The sequence below is a fragment of the Peromyscus eremicus genome, chromosome 15 (genome assembly GCF_949786415.1).
Source record: "Peromyscus eremicus chromosome 15, PerEre_H2_v1, whole genome shotgun sequence".
Taxonomy (NCBI): Eukaryota; Metazoa; Chordata; class Mammalia; order Rodentia; family Cricetidae; genus Peromyscus; species Peromyscus eremicus.
Genome location: NC_081431.1, coordinates 33352756 through 33379822, shown reverse-complemented (window position 1 = coordinate 33379822; position 27067 = coordinate 33352756). Strand labels below are relative to the sequence as shown.

The following is a 27067-nucleotide window of genomic DNA, read 5'->3' as shown; positions in this document are numbered from 1 at the left end:
AGTAACGCCACGGCCATGTGGCAAAATACAGATGAATAGAAATGGGTTAATTTAAAATATAAGAGCTAGTGGCACTGAGAAACTTCAGTCTACATTCATTCTCTCCCTTCACTTGACCTCTTTATGAGGGGGGAGGATGAAACCAGCTTTGGTAAGACGAGAGTTCAGTTTATCACTGTGCTCATCTTTCTGCTCTAACTAAAACATTGCTTAGTTCTGGAAGTCATATGAACTGCCTCTTCATTCCTTGTTTCCTGGGCTGGGGGCGGTAGCATATACCTTTAATCCTGGCAGTTGGGAGTCTGGGCTACACAGCGAGTTCCTGTTATAAGTCAAACAGAAAAGAAATTTCCTACAGCCATTATTCAGTTTCAAGAAACAAATCTTCCCATGGATAATGAAATTCATTCTAAAAGAAATTCAGGCCAAAATTGACCCTCCTCATCCAACAACAAATTTAAAATCGTGTTCAGGATCACTCCTGCCCTGGAAATGTCCATCCAATATAGAGTATTTTGTATTCAGTATAAGATATTTGAACCAAGGCTCAGTCTCAAAATTGTCCAGTGAAAAGTACCAGGATTCAGTTTTTTAAAAGCATTTTTATACTGACATTAACGTGGGCAGAAGAGTCAAAACACCAAGATTTAGAAGCCTAAGTGAGGAGGGGTAACAAGTTGATGAGGATGAGGTAAAGACGATGAACTTGCTAAGTCAGTGGTAAACATGCCATTGGTCAGTAAACACAAGACTCAGAGTCTGAGGCATCCACAATGGCAATTGAGTTTCTGAACTCTGTCATCAAAGCCGATACTACAGGGCACGGTGGCATTCCCTTGCAAATCCTGGCACCTGGAAAGCTATGGCAGTAGGATTTTAAGTCCAGCCTGGGCTCCAAAGCAAGATCGTATCACAAACAAAAAGCGACAACCTCAACAGGAAATTGCAGCCAGACTTCCCGTGGAAAGAAAGGACTAAAACAAATGTTTAAGGGGGAAGAGAGCCAGCAGTGAGGTACCTGATAGGTAGGCCAATGACAGGAGACAGAGGCAAGGAAGTCAGGAGATGATCTCTCTCTCAGTCACATCTACAGCACAGGAAGTGGCCCCTTACCAGACCCAGGATCCACCACTGCCTCAATCTTAAGACTCCCCAGCTTGACACCTAGAAATAAAACCCTACTGCTCAAGCCACCCACTCCATGGCATTTTTGTTACAATAACCCAGACTGAGACCCACAAATGCCTTTCTGCCCTGACCTAGCAGCATTGTGTAAGCCTGCGAGGAACCATTCAGCTTGGAGTAGAAAAAATAAAATATACCACCATCTCAAAGCTTTTTTTTTTAATTAAATTTTTTTTCTTAAGATTTACTTATTTTAGCTGGGCGGTGGTGGCGGTCGCCTTTAATCCCAGCACTTGGGAGGCAGAGCCAGGCGGATCTTTTTGAGTTCGAGGCCAGCCTGGTCTACAGAGCGAGATCCAGGAAAGGCACAAAGCTACACAGAGAAACCCTGTCTCGAAAAAGAAAACAAAAAACAAACAAACAAACAAAAAAATTACTTATTTTATGTATGAGTGCCCTATCTGCATGATGCATGCCTTTATGCCAGAAGGGGGCATCGGATCCCATAAGAGGTAGTTGTGAGACACCATGTGGGTGCTGGGAATTGAATTCAGACTCTCTGGAAGAACAGCCAGTGTGCTTAACAGCTGAGCCATCTCTCCAGCTCCTCAAAGCTCTTTCTTTAGTCTTTCTATACTGCTAAGACATTAGGTTAAGGTTATAATCTACATACCCACTCCCAAGACTCTAGGAAAACAGGAAACAGCAAAATGGGCCCAATACATGTGTGGGAATCCTATCCTTCACTGGCTCCTGCTTATCTGTCCTTGGAGAAAAATATTCATGTAAGTCCTAGCAAGAAAGAAGCCTGCTTCTGCCCCATAGGGTGTGAGTTGTCTAAATTAGTACTTCAAAATGTGACAACACAATTTTCTGATCCAGTTTCAACAAAGGATTTTATTTGTTGAGCCCCAAAAAGCAGAACTCAGAAAACGGCAACCTACTGTTAGGACAGTTTAGTGGCAAAGCATTCTGTTACCGTCTGTCTTTACAAGGTGTGTTCACATGCACGTATCAGGGCGGACTGACAGGAAACGCCAGGAGGGACATGCGCTGTCTTGCTCACACCCTTGGGTGCACCTCCTTCCTTTGCCTCTGAGCCCTCTTTTGATAGAAACTCACCAGATTGCTTATCTCAAAACAGAACTTGCCCTGTGCTGTCCCAAGTTTGTTATTTCCCAAAAGTACAGAATTGAAAGTTTTCCCTTATTTTACTATTCTCCAAAACGGGTAACAGAAAATTCAACTAGGAAAGCTACAGGAGGTGAATTTAATCATTCTGTGAGGAGGCCGAGTGAGCTTCCTCTAACCACTCTACACGCTAGCTTGCTGATCACAAACCCTGCAGAGACCTGACCAGATCTGAGTCTCCAACACAGAATGTATTTCAGAGAAAGCCAGTCAGCGGAGCCCTGAGATGGACAGAGGGACAGAATGCTGGTGAAGGCACAGAGTAAAGAATCCCAAGAAAGTTTTGGTGCCATTTTCATTTAATGAGCCAGTAGTATAGTGACTTTGGCTGTGATCACGCCAGGATGTTTACTGAACGGTGCATGGACACGCGACTGTCAGCGGGTATCCTCGGGTCCACCAGGCCGGAGCAGCTGCAGCCCCAATTCCCACAAGGACTTAAGGCTGAGGGGTATAACGGAGGTATTTCTTGCCAGACGGGAGCTCTTTGGTGAAGACTCCTTTGGGGAAAAGCTGCTTGGCTTCCTCTTCGGGGATAGTGGGAAGGACCATGACGCTGTCGCCTTCCTGTTGGGAGATGGTGCAATTCAATCTTAGGAATTAACTACGGGAGAGCAGTCTGTGAAGGTGGCAAGGAGGTAAGCTAGAACTCTTTACTCTCTCCTCTTTTGAGGAACTTACTGTTTTGCAAATTGATTTCTGACATGTTTATCAGGAGTACTTCTCCATCTTAAGTAGAAACAGTCCAGTTTTAAATGCCATCCTAGCTGGCCATTGAAGGGACTCTAGCTAGTCTGGGCCTGGCAAACAGGGCTGTGGCAGGCCCTGACCTTCTCCTGCATTCCCTCTGCCTTGCTAGCAACTGTTAGGTCACATTCCTAAAGCTAATCATCAAGGTCTAGTCCCTTATTTGGCCACGTCCTCCTCCTGAGGCCGACTACCCAGGTTCAGCTACCAAAGTATTCAAGCCCAGCAATCAGAAGCCCCCTTTGGCTGACCTAATCAACATGGCCGATTAAAATGAAACACCTCACCTGACATGGGGTTTTCCCCTTTCCCTTTATAAACTGCCGTTTTCCTATGGGCCATGCCTGTGTCCTCTCTATCCAGACGCAGTCTTCTGTCTCCAACTATCCCTTCCTCTTCCCCTTGTTCCCTTCCCCTTCTCCCTCACCCTCCTGTTTTTGCCTCTTATTCCCTGCCCTTTGCCCCTCTGGGGGAAATCTCCTTTGTGCTGAGAACTTGGTTTTGGGGGTCCTGAGCCAATACTGTTCCTAGCAGCCATCACACCTTAAAATTCTTTAATTCTAAACCTACCCCTTGGTTTACAGGATTTCATTGGGCTAGACTCCCTCTCACCTCCCATGCCCCACTCTACATCCTGAAAATGTAGATGATTGGCCTGTCAGAAAAATCAAAACCCCGTACTCAGGTTAGCACACAAATCATGAAGCAACACTAAGATACTCTTGGTGTATTCTCTTGTCCTATTTACCTGCAGAGATCTTCTTAGGTATTAAAAGTTTATGAACAATTTGGGTGTGGTGGTGCACGCCTGAAACCTCAGCACATGGAAGCCTGAGGCAGGAGATTAAGAGTCCAAGGCCAGCCGGGGCGGTGCTGGCGCACGCCTTTAATCCCAACACTCAGAGGCAGAGCCAGGCGGATCTCTGTGAGTTCAAGGCCAGCCTGGGCTACAGAGTAAGTTCCAGGAAAAAAAAAAAGAGTCCAAGGCCAGCCTATGATAAACACCGAGATCCAATGTTATACGGGGCGGGGGCAGGGACTCATTCACTTGCAGAGTGCTTGCCTGGCATGCATGATGCCTTGGGCATGGGGGCACAGGCTTAAAATCCTAGCACTTGAGAGGCAGAAGCAAGAAACTCAAGGTCATTCTTGGCAACATGATGAGCTTTAAAGCCCTTGGGCTACAGGAGACCATGAGACTTTATCTTAAATGCTCACACACACACTTTCTGAGCACACGCTCTCTCAGACTATGTATGTTTAAAAGGTTGGAGCTTAAGAGAAAAGAAACGCTATAACATCGGTACACCAACAGTTATGGAGCAACCATGACAGATGTGAACTAGTCCTTCCTGATGAGACAGGACCTTGCTATGTAGACTAGGGTGAACTTGAACTTGTTGTGGTCCTCCAGTCCCTGCCTCTGGATCACAACAAGTTTCACCGGGTCTAGCTCCAACAAGGTTCTGCTTATCAGCTAATGGTTAAATGACTGGATTTTTTTTTTCTTTTAAAGTTTTATACATGTTGAGTATCCTGTATTTAAAGAGGAAGTGTTTCATATTGGGACATTTTTGGATATGGAATATGTGCACGTTCCAGTTGAACATCCCTAACCTCCAAAAGTTGAAATGTGATGAAATGCATCCAGAAATTTTGGATTTCGGAGCATTGTGGGTCTGGGATTTTTGGATCGGTCATGTTTAACTTCTAGACAAAAAAAAAAAGAGGCCACTGTGACCAATGACGTGGACTTATACAACAGAAAAACCCATAAAGTTTTGTGTTTTATGCACACAGTGCACACAATCTTTTAAACAAATCCTCCTGGTATACCAGAGCGGGACCACAGACACACCCCAGGAAACCCAGATCCTGAAGGTGGCCACTAGACCGCCCTTCCGACCATTCAGGCAAGCTGGGCATCGCTTCTTGAACAGCTTTACCTTCCAGTCAACCGGGGGTAGCGACGCGTTTGGTTGCTGTCAGCTGGAGAGACTTAATTACTCTGAGAATCTCATCAAAATTCCTGCCGGTGGTGGCCGGGTAGAGGATAGACAGCTTCAGTTTCTTGTCAGGCCCGAAAACAAACACCTGCAAGGCACAGATGCACGGGAAGTGCTTCAGTATATCTGACGGTAAAGCCATTGCTGGGCACTCAGGGTCATGAGCTCCCTGCCTCAGTGGCCCCGGTTCCAAAGGAGTTAGCAAACAGAATTAGCAAAGGAAAATAGATTTCATTACAGGGCAGCCAAATCAGGGAGATAAAGACTCCTAGTCTGTCCACCCTTCCTCTGACACAGTGGTTCTCAACCTTCCCAAGGCTGTGTGTGACCTTTTAATACAGTTCCTCATGTTATGGTGAACCCCCAACCATAACTTTCTTTAGTTGCTATTATTTATTATAGTGACAATTATTTAGTTACTTAATCACATAGCTATAATTTTGCTACTGTTGTGAACTATAATGTAAATACCTGATATTCGGGATATCTGATATTCGACCCCCGTGAGAGGGTCACTTGACTCCCCAGTGGGGTTGAGACCCATAGGTTGAGAACTGCTTCTCTAGCAGTTCTATAATTTAAAAAGAATTTTATTTATGTTGTGCGTGGGAGGGTGTGGGTGTACACACATGCCAGTGTGACAGTGGAGGCCAGAGGTCAGCTTGCAGGAGTTGGTTCTCTCTGGTGCCGCATGGGTTCCAGGAATCCAATCAGATCCTCAGGTTTAGCACCCTTACCTGCCTAAGCTCCCCTGCTTGACCCAGGGTAACACTGCTATAGAAAAGATAATGCAGAAGCCAGAAACACATACATGTCCATTTACTCAGTCGTCAGAGCGGTGGGAATGTCTTCCTGTGAGGAAGAAAGTTCCTATTTTGCTGTGAATGCCTTCGCCTTTCCCTTCCAGCATGGGATTCCTGGAGAAATTTTAATTCTTTGGGGTTCACTGTTTTAAGGTCCCTGCTCCAAAGCCCCCAGAAAGCTCTGCAGTCATTAAGTGTTCAAAGATGCAAAAACATAAACAGAGATAGAACAAAGGCGTGGAAGAGTAGACAGAGCTCTGTACGGGACACAGGTCACTCTCTTTCCTCTGTTACTCTTCAAAGTTTGCTGTCCCAGAAAGAAAAAAACTGTAATATAAATCTTCAGGGAAGAGCCTCGGGTAGATGTGCTAGGTCACCTAGGGATGGCTATCACGAATGTATTGCTAAATGTGAACTGATATGGGCCTCAATCAGCTGTGCATAAGCTGTGAACAAGAGAGTTCAGGACTGTCCTGTCAGAACTGTTTAAAAGATGGCTAGTAGGAGGTAATACAGGTAGGATTTCTTAACTCTAGAGAACAGTTTTGATGAACTACTTATTTATGTGTAGATATATCCAACAGCTACAGATTAAACAGAAATTTTAGCTGAATAGTCTATCCACTTTGCACCAGCATACAGATACTAAAGGACAGTCACTAGCACACAGATGTTTCATGATGGTGGATATTCCTCCTCTATTTCCTTGAGTTGGCTCAAACATTTACATGGGGTTGTTAGGACTCATGATGGTGGATATTCCTCCTCTATTTCCTTGAGTTGGCTCAAACATTTACATGGGGTTGTTAGGACTCACCACACGGGCCGTCACAGGCATGCCCTTTTCATCCTTCTCTGCTGGATCCAACATGCCCAAAAGGATGGCAAGGTCCCTCTCCTTGTCATCGATGATGGGAAACGGTAACTTATCTGTGGGTTCATCACCATTGTAAGCATTGATGTCCTGAAACGGAGGAGAAAGGGGAAAGAGAATTTTAAACCTGACACAGTTTTCACTGCATTTCATCAGCTAAGAATCATCACTCTGCAAGCCGAGGAACCAACATAATAATGCTCCCTAAGGAATTTTAGTAAGATGCATGAATAGACACTTCTTATCACCATTATTCACGAACAGAAATATATTAGCAGAGTATGGCATACATAGGCCAAAGCCCTTTCCACACTGAACTCTTTAAATTTATAGGACCCAGGGGGTGAGGGAAGGCTGCAAGATCTGGGCTTTGAAAGACAGGTAAGGCACTGGGAAAAGCAAGGCATTTTGGGGAAAGCAATATTAAGGAGACATGTAGGCAAGTAGTCCAAGCATTAACCGCCGTAGGAAAGTGAGGAAGTTAACTAGGAGATTTTAGGAAGTGACAAAAAAGTGGATTTAAAAGTAGAAAAGGGTGTTTATTATTCATGTGAAGCCCATGGGCAGATCTGAAACCTTTTTGCACTTCTTCAGAGATGAGAGGAGATAAAAGTGACATTAAAACTCTGGAACAGGTAGCAACAGACTTGAACATAGCCATTCATTTCATTGCCTGAAGTTGCCTTTGGCCGTTGGTCACGTGCTGCCCACTGTTTAGGCGCCAGCTAAACAATAACAATATGTTTTCCCGCCTGCACACCTAGAGCTTCCCTGTGTAATCTGTTACGTGCCAAGGCTGGCACTGCTTTTGGAGTTTGGATTTATTTTCTATTCCAGACAATCACAATTTTGGAAACGTCTAAGGCAGATTAAATGAACCAGGATCTGTTCCTGTACATCAGAGGTGTTGTGTAATGATGATGAGCTCTGAACTCTCCTTTTGGCAATCTGTGATTTAATATTCATATTCACTAATTCTTGGCCCTGTCACTTGCTTAACCGATGGCACATTACACTCACAGACACCAAAGACTCACGTTATTTTGTCAGGACAATTTCACTCTTTACCGTCTGGCACTGAAGGAACGTTGGTTGAGGTTCAGATCACACTGGTGTCCCCCTTTTCAACTGGGTGAGCTTGAGCAAGTCACTCTAATACGCATTTACAAAAATGGCTTATGGCAAAGGGTTTTGCTGTGGAAATGCCAGTTACCATTCATTGCCAAGGTGTGTGCAATGAAAAAAAATCTACCTCAGAGAAGATGACAACCCTCTTTATCCTTCCTACCCATCACCCTTTTGATCCTAGACATTTGGGATAATTGGTGTGAAATGGTCATGGGATGTAGCCTAACTCACACACCAAAATACCGTCTTTTATTCAGTTGCATATGATTGGCAGTGCCCAGTACACACACACACACACACACACACACACACACACACACACACACACACACACAAATGGTAGGTATTACATGGTATACCGTAGCAAAGTCAGTTAAAACATCCTGTCCAAATACAACTTCAATTCATCCATTCAGCAAATACTGACTGTCCCCTATACCGGACACTTTTGTAGCAGTGAACTAGAGTCTACCCCAGCCGGGCCCTACACTCACAAGTAGGAAAAACAGAGTGACTCTAGATAAGCAACATACAGAGAGTTAGACAATGACATGGGCTTAGTAGGTGATACAGAGTGTCATCGGCCATCATAATTTTCGATAAGGACAAAAAGAGGGTTTTAATGAGGTGCATTCGAGGTGAAACACCAAAGCAGTACAGGCAAGGCAGACGGGTGTACTTAGTACCTGTGAGTGCCTGTGAGTTGTGGATAAACCAGGCATGGGGTGTGAAAACACAAGGGGTTAAGAATGGCTCTGGATTTCTACTTAGCAACACCAAAAATGCAGCTGCTGTTAGTGGAGGTGAAAATGATCTCGGAATGAATAATGAGGTCCAATTTCAGTTATGCTAAGTTCAGAGTGTCTAGACATCCAAGGGAGATGCCGAAAAGTCTGGTTTTCCTGACCTGGAGGCCAGGAGAGTCCTGACTGAGATGGGACTCTGAGAACAGTTCATGGATGTTATCTGAAGGTGTGAGTGTTAAGAGGTCACTAAGGGCGAAAGCACAGAGAGAAGAGAAGCGGTCCATGAGATAAGCTGGGCCAGCTTCAACACAAAGTAGGAACTGGGAGACAATGGAGACTAACTCTAAGCATGGACAGCTAGAGGCAGCATCCTGAACGCCAGGAAAGCAGGGGTAGGGTTTAGAGAGATCAGTTGAGCTGAATGCTACTAGTAAATCAGGGAAGAAGGTGACTGAGAATCCACCATTGGACATAACAACACAGAGATCACTATGAAGTTGAAGTCTGACTTTCAGTTAACCAGTGAACTCTGAACCCCAGAGGTTTATGTACACTTTTATCTCAGAAACCAAGTTACACTCTATGTAACTAAGATATAATAACCTCAGAATCAAAGCGCATGCCAATCGATACTTCCGATGGAGACGGGGAGAAAGCAAAGTGTCTACCCTCTTACTAAGGAACACAAACACTTCAGTGACATGGCTAGTCACCAAAAGTGTACAGGTATTTCTTCCCAGAGATTGGGTGGGGATTAAAGCCTCAGTCCCTAATCCTGCCTGGTTCTGTTCAGAGCTGTGGAGGGGGCTGTGGCCATCAGTCAACTCATTAGCACATAAAAAGACACTGCCTTTTGGAAGATATTAAGGCTATTAGGAACTGTGTGGGAGGCAGCAGGACAGGAGGAATATATATCTTTCTATATATCTATATTCATATATATATACCTTAAATTACAGATAGAACTATACCTTGCTCCAGGCAAGATGGTCCTCAACACTGTCTATCGAAAGAGCAATCAACTTAACATTCCTCTTGGCAAACTCTGGCGCCAGTTTCACAGCTCTGCCAAGCTCTGTGGTGCACACTGGGGTAAAGTCCCGTGGGTGGGAAAAGAGAATGCCCCATCTGGAATGAAGAAGAAGGTCACAACTCAATTGAGGTTACCATCGTCAGGCAGAATGAAAACACTCAGTGTCTGCAGTTAAAACAGGCTTGCTTTCTTCAAACGTCTGCTTAAAGAAGACATTTAAACTTGTTAGTTCCGACCTGCCTCCAGAGAAGCCCAAGCTGACAGCCAGTATCTATCAATATATACAATTTTATATATCAAATATATAAAAATCAAGATAAATGGCTCAGAACAATCATTTTACGGTGTTACTTTTCCTTTTTTGAGACAGTGCTTCTGTGTAGCCCTGGCTGTCCTGGAACTTGATCTATGGACCAGGTTGGCCTTGAACTCAGAGAGTGGGCCTGCCTCTGAGTGGGATTAAAGGCATATGCTACCACATCCAGCCATCACTCCTTTCCTAACTGTGGAGTTACCATGACTCCTTTTCAGTCAATAAAATGTGTGCTCTTCAAGCCAAGTACCCCATTGAAATATTTCTTAGGCCTTTTGTTTGTTTTCTAGCACAAACTTTGATATTCAGCATCTACCATGCCCCAAATCCAAACAGATGCCTGGCTACAATAATAAACAGATTATATAATCCAGAACAGATAGGGCTCTATCCTCTATTTGTAGGTAAAATTTAGGTTGGCATTTGGCTTTCTGGAAGCATCTAGATGTAAAATCTTTCCTAAAGCCACTTGACTGATCTAACCTGTTAAACAAGGTGCCCATATTTGTACCACACCAAAAGAATACTTTAACAGGTGCAGTTTTTTACTTTAGACCAAGCAGGCAGAAAATACACAGATACCCTACAGTGTAGATTTCCACACCTACAATTCTTAGGTAAAGATTATAATCAAATCAATGTCTCAGGTTAAAGTTGTACAGATCCCGAGGATGACTCAAGCTCCCGAGGAACTTGCGAGTAAGTACTATTTCCTTCTCCTTGGCAACAAAACCCATTCTTTCAAGCGAAAAGGAAAACACAGCGCTCGGTTCTGTACACTCCCACTGCTTGAGCCATCCAGGGGCAAGGTCTCAAAGCAGCAGATTACTCAATCTGGCCTAGATGCTGAGGGTTTGGCAAGTTTCCCTGAGCACGAAGAACAAGGCGGACAGAGCTACTGCCTTCCCCGGACACCTGTCACTCAGCTCCCAGGGGAAGGCAAGGCCTTCTTCTTAAAAGGATGGAAGGCCCTAAGGATGAGTGAGGTGATACCTGGAAGACTGTGGAGGTCTTCGGTGTTCAGTTCTTAATATGAGGCAGTAAGATTTCAAGACTGCAGCTAGCTGCTGACATTTAGGCCTTAGATTCTATGGAAAAGGACAGATGTAAGGTTCAGATGTGACTTAGTGAAAGGCTCTAGAAGATGCAGGAAAAAAAGGAACAGAGCAATTTCTTTATGTATTGTTTAGGTGTGATGAATTAGAAGTCTTTTTGTGTGTGTGTGTGTGTGTGTGTGTGTGTGTGTGTGTGTGTGTGACACAAATGTGTTTTGCTGAGCCATGCTGGGGTACTGGTTTTATGACACTTGACAGGCTCCAGTATATCTCAGGGTATTCCAAGAATGTCTCGCCTGGCCTGCCTGCCCTACTCTTTGGAGAAATTCAACTACGCTATCCCATTTTTTTCTCATTTTCAAAAGACAAAAGGTTTCCTCCTTCTAAGAGAAGGGTCTCTACTTCTACCAGAAAACCTCTGGTACAGGTGTTTTGATTAGTGAGGAACCCTGAGACATACTAGAGATGCCAGACAAAGCTAAGCAAACCCACACAGCAGCCAAATCCTTGTTTCTAACCGTCAGAGGTAAAGTACACACCTGTAATGTTTAAAGTCTTTTTCCCCCCTCTTTTCTCCAAAGGATATCTGAGTCCATAATTGGCAGTCTGATTTGGGATTATCTACAGAATGGAATTTGGAAAAAATAGGCAAATTCCATGTATTGTATTGATACATAGAGTGGAAAAGTCTTTCTTGGGTATGACAGGAATGTCATGCTTCGCTCTAAGCCCACTTTATGCTTACTTATAAGTTTACCTCATCTTTTTATCTTTAGAAGATGGCATTTCATTTACTTATTTAGTTTGTTTGTTTGTTTGGAGACAGGGTTTCTTGTGTAACAGTCCTGGCTGTCCTGGAACTTGCTTTTTAGACCAGGCTGCCCTGGAACTCACAGAAATCTGCCTGCCTCTGCCTCCTAAGTGCTGGGATTAAAGGCATGCCAGACCACCACCGGCCCAGCTACTTACCGAGTTTTTATTTAGAAACAGAGCCTCAGTGAGTAGCCCAGGTTGGTCTTGAATTTAGGACCTTCCTGCCAAGCAGCTGGAATAACAGGCCTACACATCTGGATGTAGCTGGGAAACCTAACATTATTAATCAAATCTAGATAAGATTTAGGTCAATAAACAATCACAAAGACTCCCTCCCACCGCGTGGTTATTTGTGCTTTAGAATCATATTTATCTGTAATCCATACAGATGAAGAGTTCCAGCGCGATCTAGCAGTTCATGGGGGTGTGGGTTGCAGGCAGGAACGGGAAGGAACACTGTGTAAATCCTCTGCAGCCTTGGATAAATATTAACACCTAGGTTCTTAGAATAAGACTGGCAGTCTTGCTTATCTCTGGTCTTCTCCTGCAGGGTCTGAGAGTTCCATTTGCTACTTTTTCTTTGAAAAGCTCTGCTTTCCCACACAGTCAGCAGGTGGACAACGGAGGCCAGCCAAGAATCCTCACCTGGTTCTCTAATGCTTCCCCGCCTGATCACCGATTAGTTTCATAAACTGCTCTGTCTTCCCACATCATACACCTGAATAGTGGATATAAGAAGGACACAAACCCAGGAGTCTGTTCATACAACGTAGTAGGGGCACTAAAACCCCAGAACTACAATGTAATCTGACACGTATGCAAAATGCCGACTGAAACTAAGCATCTTGCAATCTGTGCATTTAGGAGCCGTAAAACTAAGGCAACACTGGTGTACTCTTCACCATTAATGGCCACCACTGTGGCTATCAGCAGCAAGGCCAGGCGCTGGATGCAAGGCAGAGGGGGAGGGGACCCCTGGGAAACAAAAGAGTCTCAAAGTGGTGAGGTACACGTGTCCTAGCCTTGGAATGGCCCATGGTGGCAAAATGGTCGCAGGCGCTGAACAACCCCTCCATCAAACTGTTGCTTATTCTGGAATGACGGCCACACCCACACAAAAAGTGTTCCTGGTTCCTCCCAAAGCTGTTACACAAAATCTTATTTTGAACACTGACGTAGGCTCTGGACAAAAAGTCTTCTGGTTAATTACTTGGCACACGGTAGTTTTAAAATTTTTCAGAAGTTCGAAACTACCTACCACTCCCCAAAGTTAAGCTGGACTTCAGATAACGCCGGGCCACCCCACCTAATTTGTGGCTGTGTACTCTGACTGTGGCCTAGAATTTGCACCCACCTTCCGCCGGGTGCAAATTCTAGAGCGGCCGGAGGGCGGGCAGTGAGTGCGACCCTGGGCAAGTGTCCCGGGAAGTGACCTCCAACACGGCACATCCCTGCCCCACCTCCCGTGGGCTTTCGGTCCGACCGCGTTACAACTGAGCACTGTTTACAAAGCCGGGTTAAATGGACAACAAACCGTCCAAGGCAAGGACGCCCTCCCCCATGCCAGCCCAGACACGTAGGGTCAGGGAAGGATCCGGTGATCAGCGCAGGGCGGGCCAGAGGTCGTAGGTCCCCAGCAACGCCCGGTGATGCTCGGCGGGACCCCGGCAGCGGGCACGTGCGGGAACCGGTGAGGGGCTCAGCCAGCGGCGCGCCGGGGCCGAGCGCAGCGCGGAAAAGAGAAGCGGGGAGGGCAGTTCTGGGGACCCGCCATCTGCCAGGGAGACGCAGTTGCCACTTACGAGTCTCCCAGGAAATCGTGGAAGCGGATGCGGCCGATGGTGGTATTGGCCTCAAAGTTGGGGGCTTCGTCCCCGAGAAGCAGCCCTCCGGGCATGGCGGCAGCGGTGACGCGGGGAAGCAGGAGGCGCAGCCGCAGCAGCGAGCAGCCGGCGGGTTCCCGGGAAGCTAGATCAGCGCTGGCCGAGTGGGCGGGCCCGGGGGCGGGGCGGGGCGGGGTGGGGCGGGGCGATCGCGAGTCTGGCGGCTGCGATCCTTCACGTGGAGCCTGCAGGGCGAGTGGGATTCCGGGGCGAAAGCAGGCCACGTGCAATAGGAAGGAAGCATAAGGCTGAGAATTGCGGGGGGACTATAGGGTCTGGCGGCTCTGCAAAGATGCTCTGGGCGATCAGCGCAGACCCTCCCGTACCCCACACCCATCAGACTTCCAACTGAGGGGTCTGGTGGTACACCCCATTTCCACTGTGTCAACCTAGGCTTCAGAGGTTTCTCAGGATGTGGCAAGACCCAGATGTGTGTGGGGATGAAAGTCAGAGGAAGTGGCTTTCTTATTGCAACAAAAATTCTGTACCAACGTCAGTAAGAGGACACTGGAAACAACCTTTTTATTTTGCCTCCCCACCCCTGGAGTTCCTCGTGAACTATACAAATATTCAACACATTGATCCTAAAGTTTAAATACAAGTTTCACGATGTACTTCCTGAGACTTCACCTGGGGAAGTGGGAGGTTTTGATCCACTTACTTCCTGTTTCTCAAGCCCAAAGTAGAAAAGATGTCTGTTTTGTTAGAGACAGATGGCAGATATTGTGCGTAGAAACCAGAATCTGTTAGAATCTCGTCCTGGTTATGTAAGCCTGAAACCTGGGTTTTCTGGAGAAAGGAGGATAGTTAAGTTCCTAGGTACAAAGGAAGTTCAAGGCCAACCTGGGAAACTTAAGAATCTGTCTCAAAAAAAAAAAAAAAAAAAAAAAAAAAAAAAAGTGAAGAAGGGGTTGGGGAAGCAACTCTGTGGTAGAATGCTTTCCTAGAATATGGGAGGGCCCAGGCCAGTGGTTCTCAATCTGTGGGTTGTGACCCCCCTGGATCGTGTATCAGATAATTTACATTATGATTCATAACAGTAGCAAAATTGCAGTTGTGAAATAGCAATGGAATACTTTTATGGCTCGGGACCACCACAACATGAGGAACTGTTGAGGGGTTGAAGGAACCTAGGAAGGTTGAGAACCTTGCCCGAGATTCACTTTGCACTAGGTGGGTTGGGGAGGAATATATTAGAAAGTCCCAAGCCCTAGTTGGAGAAACAAAGTAAGGTTGCATAAGTTAAGTAAGGATGACTGGAGGTTGGCTTCAGACAGTGTGCTCCTGTCTGGGAAAGCCTGTAGGATGATATATAATGGGTAATCTGCTCAGCACATGGCAAGGGCTCTGGAAGTGGTAGCTATAATTTAGATGATGATAATGATTCATGCAATAACTCTTTCCTTATTGCTAGCTAGATACTTCGCTAGGCCTGATGTGAGAAATTGTCTCAGCTCTTACAGGAAAAGTGAATTACATGCAATTATGATATAAAGTAAAGTAACATTGATAGGGAAGCTGCAAATGGTTGGGATTCAGTTTGAGGAATCCTCCGGAACAGACTTAGCAGATCTGAAGGCACTCTGTAGCCGTGCTGGGTGTAGTGACTCACTGTGACCTGCCCTCTCATCATAGTGAAGTGCTGTCTTTGTGTCTACACTTGTGCTGAACAGACTTACCTACTTCGTTGTACCCAGACTCACATCGAGGTTACCGGCAAAAACTTTAAAGCTAAGATAATTTAATCTCTGCCTTGACTCTACCCTTCTGTTTTGAAAGCAACATATCTTAACATTTTTTTAATTTTCGTAGTAGGGGAAGCAAAGTAGCTTGACTTTAGGGCACTATGAGCAAAGTGTTGTGAAGGTGACCTGAGAACCAGATACACCATAATACAGAGAGTGGATTCAATTTAAGGCACTATGAGCAACATGTCGCAAAGATGTGCTAAAAATCAGATACACCAATATAGTGAACGGGTGCAGAAACAAATGACTGATCGTTATCAAAGGCACATTTACACAGCCAGCAGTTGTAAATTAAGCAAATACAATAAGATAAACATCTACTCCAATTTACAGTACCAGAAGTAGCATGCTGGTGATGATCCAGCAAACTGCTTTAGTCTTAGCAAAAATTGAAATTCTTTAAAGGTAGAGATTAACATTTTTAACAACACACTTTTCCCACCCACAAAACACTGGAATTTCCATCTTCTAAAAAGTCAGAAGATCTAGCAATAATGGGCTATGGTCTACTTGGAGACTGGCTAGAGAGTAGCTTTCTTTTCTTTTCATGCTTGACTTTTTCTTTTCTTCTTTATTATTTTTCTCCTTTCTGTTTGTCATATTGTGAACATGAAAGATGAAGGCTATTTTACCCAAGGCAAAAACTTGATATTGTAGATGTTTTTGTAAAACAAAGAATGTTCCCATGTATTTAGTATGTGAATAAAGTTGGAAGAACATGGTGTTATTTGCCCCTTGTAGGTAAGTGAGTTTCACCTTGACTTATAGCTATGGAACAAGGGAATCCCAGGAGGACATTTAAGACCGTTTTCTCAAGGGCTAATGAGAAGTTCAGTGGGAAAGGAAGTGCTGTGGGAGGGGCGTTCCAGGGAGAGGCCAGAATGTGGAAAAGGAAGAACCAGGTTGGGGGAAGCATTTGAAGGACAGAAGGCTCCGGTATAGGGGGGAGGGATGTTTTCAAGCAACCTAATGGTTGGTGGGAACGTTGAAGTCCTTAGAATTATCTCAAGAAGGGTAACAAGGAAGTGTAGGGCTTTCCAGTGGGCTACTGTCTGATCCACATGGTCTATCCTATTTCACTGCTTCTAAAAGATTCAAGAAAGGGTAAAGGGGTTGATAATGGTTGTATTCTCTCCCTCGCTCCTTCCTTCCCTTCCTCCCTCCCTCCCTCTATCTCTCTCCCCCATTCCTCTCTCCCGTCTATACACATGAAAGCAGAAGGGGCCTATTTGGAAGAGGAAAGGGGCCATCTGGATAGGAGATGGGGAATGGGAAAGGTGGGTAGGGGAGAAGAGGAACAAAAGCAAAGTATATAATGAAACCCAACACTTGGTATGTTAAGAAAAAAAAACTCAAAAAATGTTGGTTTAATGTGTATGTTCGTTTATCGAAAGATTATACTAGAATATTCCTAAGAGCAATGTCATAGGAACAAAATAACCATTCACATCACCCATTCACGTTACAAAGAAAATAAGTTGTGGTTAGCCATGCTTACTGAACAGCAAGTAGAATGGAGCCCCCGCAACTCCACACAGCGATGTGGTTGAATCTCACAGACTTGAAAAAGAGGACACATGTTTGTCCTCTGTTACCTGAGGTAAAAAGGGAGCCAGAAAGAGAGTGGTCAGAAGTCAGTGTGTGAATGTGTGGGCTGGCGCTGGGTACAAAGAGAAGGGCAGAAGGGAGCGAATGCGGGAAAGGAGTGTTTTGCATTCTGAGGGTTCAACAGTCACTTGTAAACAACTAATTTTTTTTATCTTTTATAAAGTTCTTCTTGCCAGGCAGTGGTGGCATGTGCCTTTAATCCCAGCACTCGGGAGGCAGAGCCAGGAGGATCTCTGTGAGTTCGAGGCCAGCCTGGTCTACAGAGTGAGATCCAGGACAGGCACCAAAACTACACAGAGAAACCCTATCTCAAAAAAACAAAAACAAAACAAAACAAAAAGTTCTTCCTGATTTTAACATTTCTTCTTGCTCCCACCTTTCTGTTCTTCTCTCTTTCTCTTTCCTGTCTTGAAATATATCTTGTTAAATCCAATGGGTGCTTTTTCTTCACTTTCTATATATTGGATGGAGTTAATAACTACTTTATTATTGGTATTATATTTGGAACTGCTTCTTGCTAGCTTCCACAACACCAAAACCTCCGGCTTTCCCATCTTCCTTAAGGGCAGTTCTTTCTCCTTTCTCTTCCTCCCAAGTATTGATTCTTCCCAGAGCACATTCTTTTTAAAAAAAGTTTGTATAGTTTTCTGTAGGTGATCTATCTAGTCCTGTGGCTTGAAAACATCTATAGCTGAAAATGCCCATTTTTATCTTGAGAAAAGCTCAGAATTGGTATATACATCTGCTCATTTGACATATGCCCAATATGTAACTCTTAATCTTCGCTGGCCCCTGCCACAAACTTATTTGACACATTCTGTGTCAGCGGTGACTCCTTTTTATGAGTGACTTTTGCTGTAAAGCATATCTCAGAACACTTGACCTTTGTCTTGTCCTTAGCCTCTTTACTGAAGTATACTCTTTAGTCACCCCCTCTTAGCTGCACACATGCCTTTCATTGTCCTAGTTGTGGGATTGGAACCATGCAAATCACATCCCCTCTCTGATAGACAGCCGTTTGTTAGGGTCTGTCCATTGGAGCACAGGGTGTGCTCAAAGGGATTATCAAGACTGGAGAGAGAAGGGCCTTATCTTTTTCCTGTTATGTTTTCCCCCTTCACATGACAGAGAGCAAGCAGATCAGCGCACAGCCGGCCTTGGAGAGACAGATCACGAGGACTCAGCTTTCCCCAGGGGTTATTTGGGAGTTAAACACTGTTAAATATTGTTCAGAGCGTTAATGTCATGGTAGGTCTTCATTGCCAGTAGTTTTTGAATATGCTGTCAAGAGTGAGTCCTTTGACTTTTTGGTTGGCAGTTGTCAAATCTTTTCCTTGTGCCCAGTCGCCTTAAGTGGTAGTCTGTCAATCAAGAAGACCTTTTTATTTGACAACCATCCATATGGTCCTCATGGTTGTTTAGAACCCCTCATGGATGCTCTGAGAAAAATCCACACCAGCGATGAAAAACAGTGCCATAAGAAGCCACCACATCTGCTTGAGGGGGCTTGCTCCAGTCATAGCTGCTCTAGACAACACCTAACAACCCCTAGAGATTCTCTTTGACCATGTTCTTATTGTGCTTGCTCTGAATAGTCCCACCCATCTTTCAGCTATTCTTATTCAGGCCGGTGGAAGAGGACACTTCCCTGAGGACTCAACACAAAGGCTGCAATTGGCAGACTGGAAACTGTATATGAAAAACTTGGAGTTGGTAGAACTGGAAGCTGGATACAAGCATATTGTGCCCCTTTTCTGGCCAAATAAGCTCCCTGCTTCTCTCCTCAGATCAGTCTTGGAGGCTTCCCGTTTGTATGCTAACTTGTAACAGAAGGTCCCAACAAATGCCTTCGGAATAGCTCTTTATTGCTGGCTTGTCTTTATGACAGGTGGAGCAGCTGAGCCGGTTGCACTTAGAGCAGACAGAACCCCGGGACTTCCAGACACTTAGTAGGCACTTAGTAATGTCACAAGGTGGTGGGAGAGTGATTTCCGAGTCTACAGGCCCTGGAAAACTCCTGAGGCTGTATGTTCTCGGCTTCCTCAGTTGTTCCAGCAAACACTTGGGGACTGAGACTGTGAATGACTGTAGAAGTGTGCTGGGGATGTCTTTCTGTATGCTGTGAATGTGTGTGTTGCTTTGATTGATTGACAAATAAAATGCTGATTGGCCAGTAGCTAGGCAGGAAGTATAGTATAGGTGAGATAAGCAGAGAGGAGGATGCTGGGAAGTGGAAGGCTGAGTCAGGAGACACTGCTAGCTGCTGCCGCCGCATGAGAAGCAAGATGTAAAATACCGGTAAGCCACAAGCCATGTGGCAACTTATAGATTAATAGAAATGGGTTAATTTAAGATATAAGAACTAGATAGCAAGAAGCCTGCTATGGCCATACAGTTTATAAGTAATATAAGTCTCTGTGTGTTTACTTGGGTCTGAGCGGCTGCGGGCCCAAGCAGGACTGGAGAAAACTCCAACTGCAGAAGTGCTGAAAGGGAAAAGTTCGAGAAGAGCTGAGAAGGCAGAAGACAAAAGACTGCAAAGAGCCAAGTGGAGGGATAGCAGACCCCGTCCCCTCCCCCAGGAAAGTTCTAGAGAGCCATAGAAGTTTGAGTGCTAAGGGCCCTGACAGAGAAAGCTTGGAGTCAGAACACTAACTTTTGGGTACAAGGCCACTTCGCTTAAAGCCCAGAGAATTAAGCCTCTGACTTGAAAGCCCAGGGCCCTAAGCTTCTGGTTCTCAAGACTTACTGCCAAAGCTTCAGTCTTGGAAAACTCAGAGCAATCAACCTCAGGCCTTCAAAGCCTAGGGCCACAAGTCTCTGATTCTCAAGGCCCAGAGCTACACGCCTCTGAGTTGAAAAGCCCTGGAACATTGCACTCCCAACATTAAAGGAGTTACTTCTTGCCTATTTGTAATTTCCACCAGAACAGAGAAAAAGAACACTCGGGTGGGTGCGACCCTGTTAATGTTCTCTAGGCAGTAGATTGCTTCCATGGCTCCAGCAAGGGAGGTGGAGGTGATGACTTCACCCCAGTGGTCAGTAACATTTTAAAGTGATTGAGCCACCTCCTGAGAGGCCTGAATCTTATTTGTTGTAGTCCTTTTCTACATTCCTAAGTATACCTCTGTTTACTGCTTCTTTAGTCTAAGAAGTGATGTCCATAGTTTGTGATGACCGCTACCTTTCTATCATACTTAAAAAAAAATCCTTTCTTAGCAGTGAACTAAGGTTAACAGTTCCTTATAGTTGCAGTTTTGTTATTTTAATGACTGTGTGGTTTCTGTCTCTTGCCTGGATCCTGACTGACAAAGTTCGTACTAGGAATAGTCCTGGGAGAGACACTCTAATACATACACATTTATTGGTTAAGCCTGAGCCCATTGTTAATGGAAAACATACGACTAGTAATCCATGGCACTCAGCGGCAGGCATCAAAATCAAATGATCACAGTGGGTTGCTTGTGATGAAATGCCAACAGAGGCATGTGCTTGGGAGCCCAAGAAGCTGCTGCACTTGACTCTGAAGGCAGCAATGGTCATGGTAAGGACCGTGGTGGGAGATGGGACATTTCTGATTGGAATGGAATGTTTACAGACAAAATGAAAAGCTAAGATCCTTAACCTCTTGGCTCAGTTCTAGACCTAATGATGAGAGAGCTTCCACAGTAGCCTTAACATAGTCCTCACGTGCTTTACTTTTTTTTTTTTTTACTCCCACAGATTTGATACTATTAAAAGTCAAAGTTTAATTGTCTAGCTGCCAGATTACAACATCCTTGGAAATCACAGCTTGGCCAGCTTTCTCATATGAAAGTTAAGCCTTTGATCCTGAAAAGAGGAACCTCAAACTTAAAATAGGGACATATAGTTGGACTGAAATTGAACTGACAACCTTGAATCCCCGAGTCTTCCCTGATAGTGGAAGAAGCTTGTCTTTCTCTGAGGAGCCTGGAGCAGGTACCTCACAAAAAAATGAGATTGCATGCTTTTCTCCAAAGCAATCCCCAAGCCTTCCTGTTTTCACTGAACACACCATGAGGCTCAAGTCCCACCAAGTGTTGCTCTGATGCTGAGTTCAGATGCCCAGTTTGTCTTCTCCAAGGAGTTACGTGCCAGCCCTGCAGGGGAGTGTGGGCCAAGAAAACCTGACCAGACAGCAGGTCCCAGATTCTTAAACACAGTGGTTTTTGTTTAAGAATGTACTTAAGTTTGTCCTGTACTTAATTTTGACAGGAGATGTTAAGCCTCTTAAATGGAAGAATTCATTTTCAATGACACATATCCATGGTGACTGTTGTCCAACACAATGCCAGCATCGTGTCCTTGTATTGCCAATAGCAAGTTAAACACTTGTAGCTTTCTGGCTGCATCACTGGTACTTCAGCGTCCTGAAAGTCCTGGGCAGAAGAAACAGGGCATTTGGCACAGGCAGTCTCTTTATCTCTGAGATTTGCTCTCAGTGTTCTGAGTGCTGAGGCATCCTTCGCAAATGCCTGGGATCAAGCTACTGTTCTGAGTCAGAGTGTGGGTTTGTCCTAGGTCTTGACTACTGAACTTAAGCACTGCGAGCACAAATTTTCTTGTTTTTAAAGAGGGATAAACAATTAGAATTGTGTAAACAGAGTATTTACATTTGCTATCCATCAGCCGCACTCCATCCCAAGAGTCCCCTGAACAGGTAGAATTATTTCACAATTAACAATACAAATCCTTTGCAAAAATTTGACTGGTGGATGGAAAGCTCAGAATTTAATCTTTTTCTTGTTAGGTTCTACTTTTGTGTACCTAAGTGTGCAGTCAGTTCTCATCAGCAAGCACCCAGTCTTCATCTGCATCTCATCTTAGTTGAGAGAAAAAAAAAAACCCTGGGTTCTGAAAACCAAACCAAAGGTGCAGGCCTCATGCACACTTGTGAATTTTGCCCTGTTGGATGACAGGCTCATCTCTGTGATCAGCATCCTTGCAGAAAGGTAACTGGGTAGGGTAGGTGTCTGGTTCATTGACAAGCATTTCTAGTGGAGGATAGACAACGGGAAGTACATGCTTCTATTTAAGGGTCTAAGAGGGAATGTCAGTAGTATTGACTTCTTATATACAGCTAGATTTACTTACTATTTCATCAGAGTTGCTGAATTATTTGATATTAAAACTATATACAAAGCTAAATTATTCATATACTTTATTTACCAATTCATCTATCCATCCATCCAATAACCAGCTTGCCCAAGTATATGAAATACTGGTATGAGGTTTCACCAAACTTTTAGCTAAATGCTCATTTCTTTTTCACTCTTTTCTATCTTTCCATTCTTTTGCCTTTCCTTCCCTTCTAAACCTTCCTTCCTTCCTCCCTCCCTCCCTCCCTTCCTTCCTTCCTTCCTTCCTTCCTTCCTTCCTTCCTTCCTTCCTTCCTTCCATTCTTCCTTTCCTTCCCATATCCAAGTATTTGTCTATTAAGTTTAGATGACGCAAATCAGGAAGGTTCGGATTTTGAGTGGTCTTTGTGGCAAAGATAGGGTATGTGTCTGCACTTTACTTTCACCGCTAACAAAACCTGCTAGGCTGGGTGTGTCAGCGGTAAGGTGGACAGTTGGAGGGGTGGGGATAACACGAGCGATGCTAGGCTTCCTACTTAGACTCATTCCATAGTGTTGGACTCAAAGTCCTCACAGTCTGCTCTTCCAAAGTCTGCTTTTATTCCCCTGAAACAACCTTAGTTTTAGGGATTATCTCTGTCCAGTTACCATTCCCACGGAGTGCCTGAGAAGTCTAGTTACATGGAATTGTGTCATCAACAGAAAATAGCTTGGATCTTCTCCAGTAAGGCCAATCTGTGAAAATGCAAAGCTGTGTGCTCATTGTTAAGTTAGAACAGACTGTTGAGCGCTAGAGGACCCAGGCTTTGTAGTTCTCATAGCTTCTTATCACGTGATCTCTTTTCTTTGTTCCACATGATCTGTTGTGCTCTCCTAATATTTACTGATACTAATGAGGGAAACTCAAGAAACTAGGCTGGGTATTTAAGTGGTCAGGTGGGCATACTCTGCAGGAACAAATAATATTGACTTTTCTAGTTTTCTTTCCAAGCTAGAGCTTTTGTATTTCAGCCTTTGGTACTGAGTCAGAGCCAGGAACTGTGGATCCAAGGAGAAAGCAACCATGGAGAAGGACACAGGTGAGACATTAGGTACACCTCAGACTGCTTCATAGGAGGAACTTGGGAAAGATGAAAAGTGTTGGCATAAAGCAGTGGAGGGAATGAGGCAGAAATGAAGAATGGGAAGGATGAGAGAGGGGAGAGGAAAAAGGATGAGAAAGAGGAAAAGGATTAGAAATAAGGGAAATACCCAAGGAAAAAAAGATCTGCAGTGTGGAATGAGCAGTAAGGAGCCTGTTGGGTACAGGGGTGATACGGCAGCTGGAATTCCTCTAGGTTTTCTTGGACAAAGGGCAGGAGAGGGGGGTCACCTCTGCTCCAGTCAGCACTCCAGGTAATTGGCAGTTCTGAATAGTTCCTTTCAGTTTTTTATTTTTCATTTTTGCTGTTTGTTTTTGGTAAGCAGTGAATTTTCTCATGGGATTGTGAACATCTTCACCTTTGACACAATTACTTATACTTGAAGATTTAGTAATTTGTATTAGATTATAGAAATAGAGCCCGTATCTTGATATGCAGCCAAGGGTGACTTTGGATGTGTGATCCTCCTGTCTCTACCTTCTGACTGCTGGGATTACTGTCATGTGAAACAAGTCATTTTTTTGCAGCATTGGGGATCGAACCCAGGGCATTGTTCATGTAAGGCAAACACTCTACCAACTAAGCTATCTTCCTAGCCTGTGTTAGCTGTTTCAGAAACCCATTTGAGATTGCTACATTTCACAATGTTTGTAGGCTTCACTTGAAGACAATGTATTAAAAAAGATAAGTTTGTTTTCAGTCTTCTTGGGACTTGATATGAGAAGCACAAGCTGTAAACAGATTAAGAGAGAAGTTTCATTTCAGCAGGAAATATGTGTGTATTGTTTATTAAAGAGCTCTGAACAAAATGCTTGGCTCTTACTTACAGGAGGAAGGGAACAGGGCCCGGTGGTCTATGAGGAAGACAATTGTATTCTGTTGGAAGATTTTGCTGTTGGACAGTGTTGTCTCATGTGGTTCTGAAGGACAACATCATCTTCAAGCAAGATGGAATCAAGGACAGACATACTGTGTTCCTTACCAGGGGGAGGGCTAAGTTCATGGTTTACAAGTTACACCTTTGATGGGCTGGGGCAGGATCAAGTTGTTTTGTGGGTATACTTGTCTGTGTTAGGTCAAGGAGTATGTTTTATATTTCCTTTGAAACCCGTATTTGTTTGCACAAAAACACATGCTAAGTGGGTTGTTTGTGATGGGCTTTATGTTCTTACAGCACTGAGAACAGACCCAGACGGAGGCCTGGCACATGTTTACATACTAAATGGAATCGCACAGTGCAAAGAACTGTGAACTTGGAGGTGGGTGATGGAGACTTTAATTCAGTTATACACTTGTGAAGCCCATGAACTTGAACAAAGGTCTGACCTTTCAGCTTCCTCATATCCACCTAGACAAAAGGGAGCAATCTCTTCTCTTTATTGGGTCAGTTTAAGAGTTCACAGAGAATGTAAACCATCTTCTGTGAGCTGTAACTGCTATAGAAATGTAATAATACACCCCCAAGGTGTTTATGCCCTTGTCACTTGTACAATGAACTTCCCCATTCTTTGGCTGGGTCAGACTTGGGGTCAGGAGAGAGCCCAGTGTGACTAGGGACCAAGCCTGGACTGGCCTCTGCTTGTGTCGCCATTCTGTTCTGTATAGGAGCTACTTGCAGAGTCTTGCCTGTTTTCCTCAGATTTTTATGACAGGTCTTTAGAGATCAGTACTGCTGAGGCCATGGGGTTCTAATCCCTGCTAGCTACTTTTTTGCATATTTATTTTTTCCAGAGAACTATGTTAGATGAGAGGGAATCAGAGATTATTGTTATTTTTTAAAAAGTTTCGACTGGTTAAAGAGATAGACCACAAAGGAAGGAGACTGATTGTGAGTTGTGATAAGGGATAGGATGGACGCAGATCAGATGTAGGAGAAGATGAAGTAGGTGGGAGACTTGCTTTGGGCGGTTTGAGGCTTCCAGTAGCACGCACCTGAGGGAGAAAAGCCAGCCATGCAGAGATCTGAGATAAGAGCTTTTTAGGCAGAGGGAACGTTGTGTGGGAAGGCCCTGGGGCTCAAGGAGTCTTCTAGTAGAGAACTGAAAGGTGCCTACCCTGGAGAGAACAGTGGTTCCGGTGAGCTGGGAGGGGTGGACCGAGCCAAGACTGAAAGCTGTGGAGTGTGGAATTTCATGATCACCTCATTGTCTCAGTCTCAAAGTCAAAATATTACCTCCAAACATTTGATTTTCTCACCAAAACTCGGGAGATAGCCTTATCTCTCCCATCTACCTAAATACTGGACTTCATACCCAGTCAACAGAACCTACCAGTACCATTTTCAAATATCTTTGTAAATCCATTCACTCATCTTAACCTCATAGTTGTCAGCCTCGATCAAGCCATTGTCCCCCTTGCCCCAGACACTGGAGAAACTATGCAACAATGTGCTGGCACAAACCTCATGGTAATGGTGTTGGGGAAGGCCTAACTTGTAGCACTTGCAAGTTTCCTTGGTATCAATATGCACACCTTGGCCAACTCAATGTTCCTAAACATGGCATCAGGAAGATTTACAAGTTGACCTTCTGATACTCTGGCAAGCTGGTGACAATATGCCACTGTCTAAGTGTATCTGCTTCTTCTTCCAGCACACTTCCAGCAACCAGAATAATCTTTTTAAGAGCTGCATTCTGACCATTTATCCTCACTGCCATCTATACACTGTGTTTTGACTTTTGACTTTATCATGAACTGGGTAGAGACACCAGGAAATGTCAGGTTAGCTTTGGTCTTAGGTACTTATTGAGAATTTTGGACTAAAGCCTGAATCAACAACCACATCTTAGCCTCAAGTCTTTGAGAACGTCTTAGGAGGGTAAATTAGTCCCTTTGCAACACTGGGAGTGTATACTAGCTTTCTGCTACAGTAACACATACCTGACGCAATCAACTTGTAGAGAAAAATGGTATATATTTTGGCTCACAGTTTTGGAGGTTTAACTTCGTGATCAGGCAGGTCTACTAGTAAGTATCAGGCCTCTTGGAAATGACAGATGGCAATGCCAAAAAGCTCCTGGCACAACAAAACGACTCACTTCATGGTTGGGAAGCAAGAGCCAAAGAGACAAGAGAAACTGGTTCCCATAATTCTCTTTGACAACATACTCCCAATAACCCAAAAAGCTTCCCCAGCTCCACTCTGAAAGGAACCATCAGCTTCAAGGAGCACCTAAATGGGGCTCAAGCCTTTAACAAGTGGGCATTTGGAGGATACTTAAGATCCAAACTATAGCAACCAGTGTAAGGATGATGAAGCATCCTTAGCTGTTGCTATTTACATTTTTGTACTAAATTAGGAAAAAGTGTGTTTTGTTAATTATTGGTGAAGTTTAAAAATTTTGATTTTAATCATATTGAGTTGTGATTTTTTAACTTAAAATGCTTCCAAGTATTTTATTTTACACACAGTTTTAATTTGAAATATATACAAATGTTTACTTTATAGATGATGATTAAGTTTAAGGTTATCTGGGGGGCATATTCATCTTCTACTTTTGTTTTTTATTTATTTTATGTTTAAGATTCTTTTTTTAGGTAGGCATACAAAGTATTGGGTTTTTCATGGTATCTCTATGCATGTGTTTACTGGGTTTTGTTCTCTATTTCCACTCCCATAATCCATTGCTCTATTTCCTATCTTCCTGAGACCTCTTTTTGCCTTCCCATGATATGTTCTATTTTTATGTTTTTTCTTATGCTTACTTATTTGTGTGTGTGTGCATGCGTGTATGTCATAGTATGCATATAGAG

At 44.2% G+C, this 27067-nt stretch overlaps 1 protein-coding gene across 1 annotated transcript; it reads right to left on the bottom strand.

Annotated features, from left to right (window-relative positions):
- Window positions 1–2597: 2597 nt before the first annotated feature.
- On the bottom strand, window positions 2598–13847 carry Prdx6 (peroxiredoxin 6). Its single transcript, XM_059280558.1, is given in 6 exon segments — window positions 2598–2883; window positions 5010–5024; window positions 5026–5157; window positions 6690–6836; window positions 9592–9748; window positions 13637–13847. Coding segments are annotated over 6 exon segments (675 nt in total). The 5' UTR covers window positions 13732–13847; the 3' UTR covers window positions 2598–2754.
- Between the last annotated feature and the right edge of the window lie 13220 nt (window positions 13848–27067).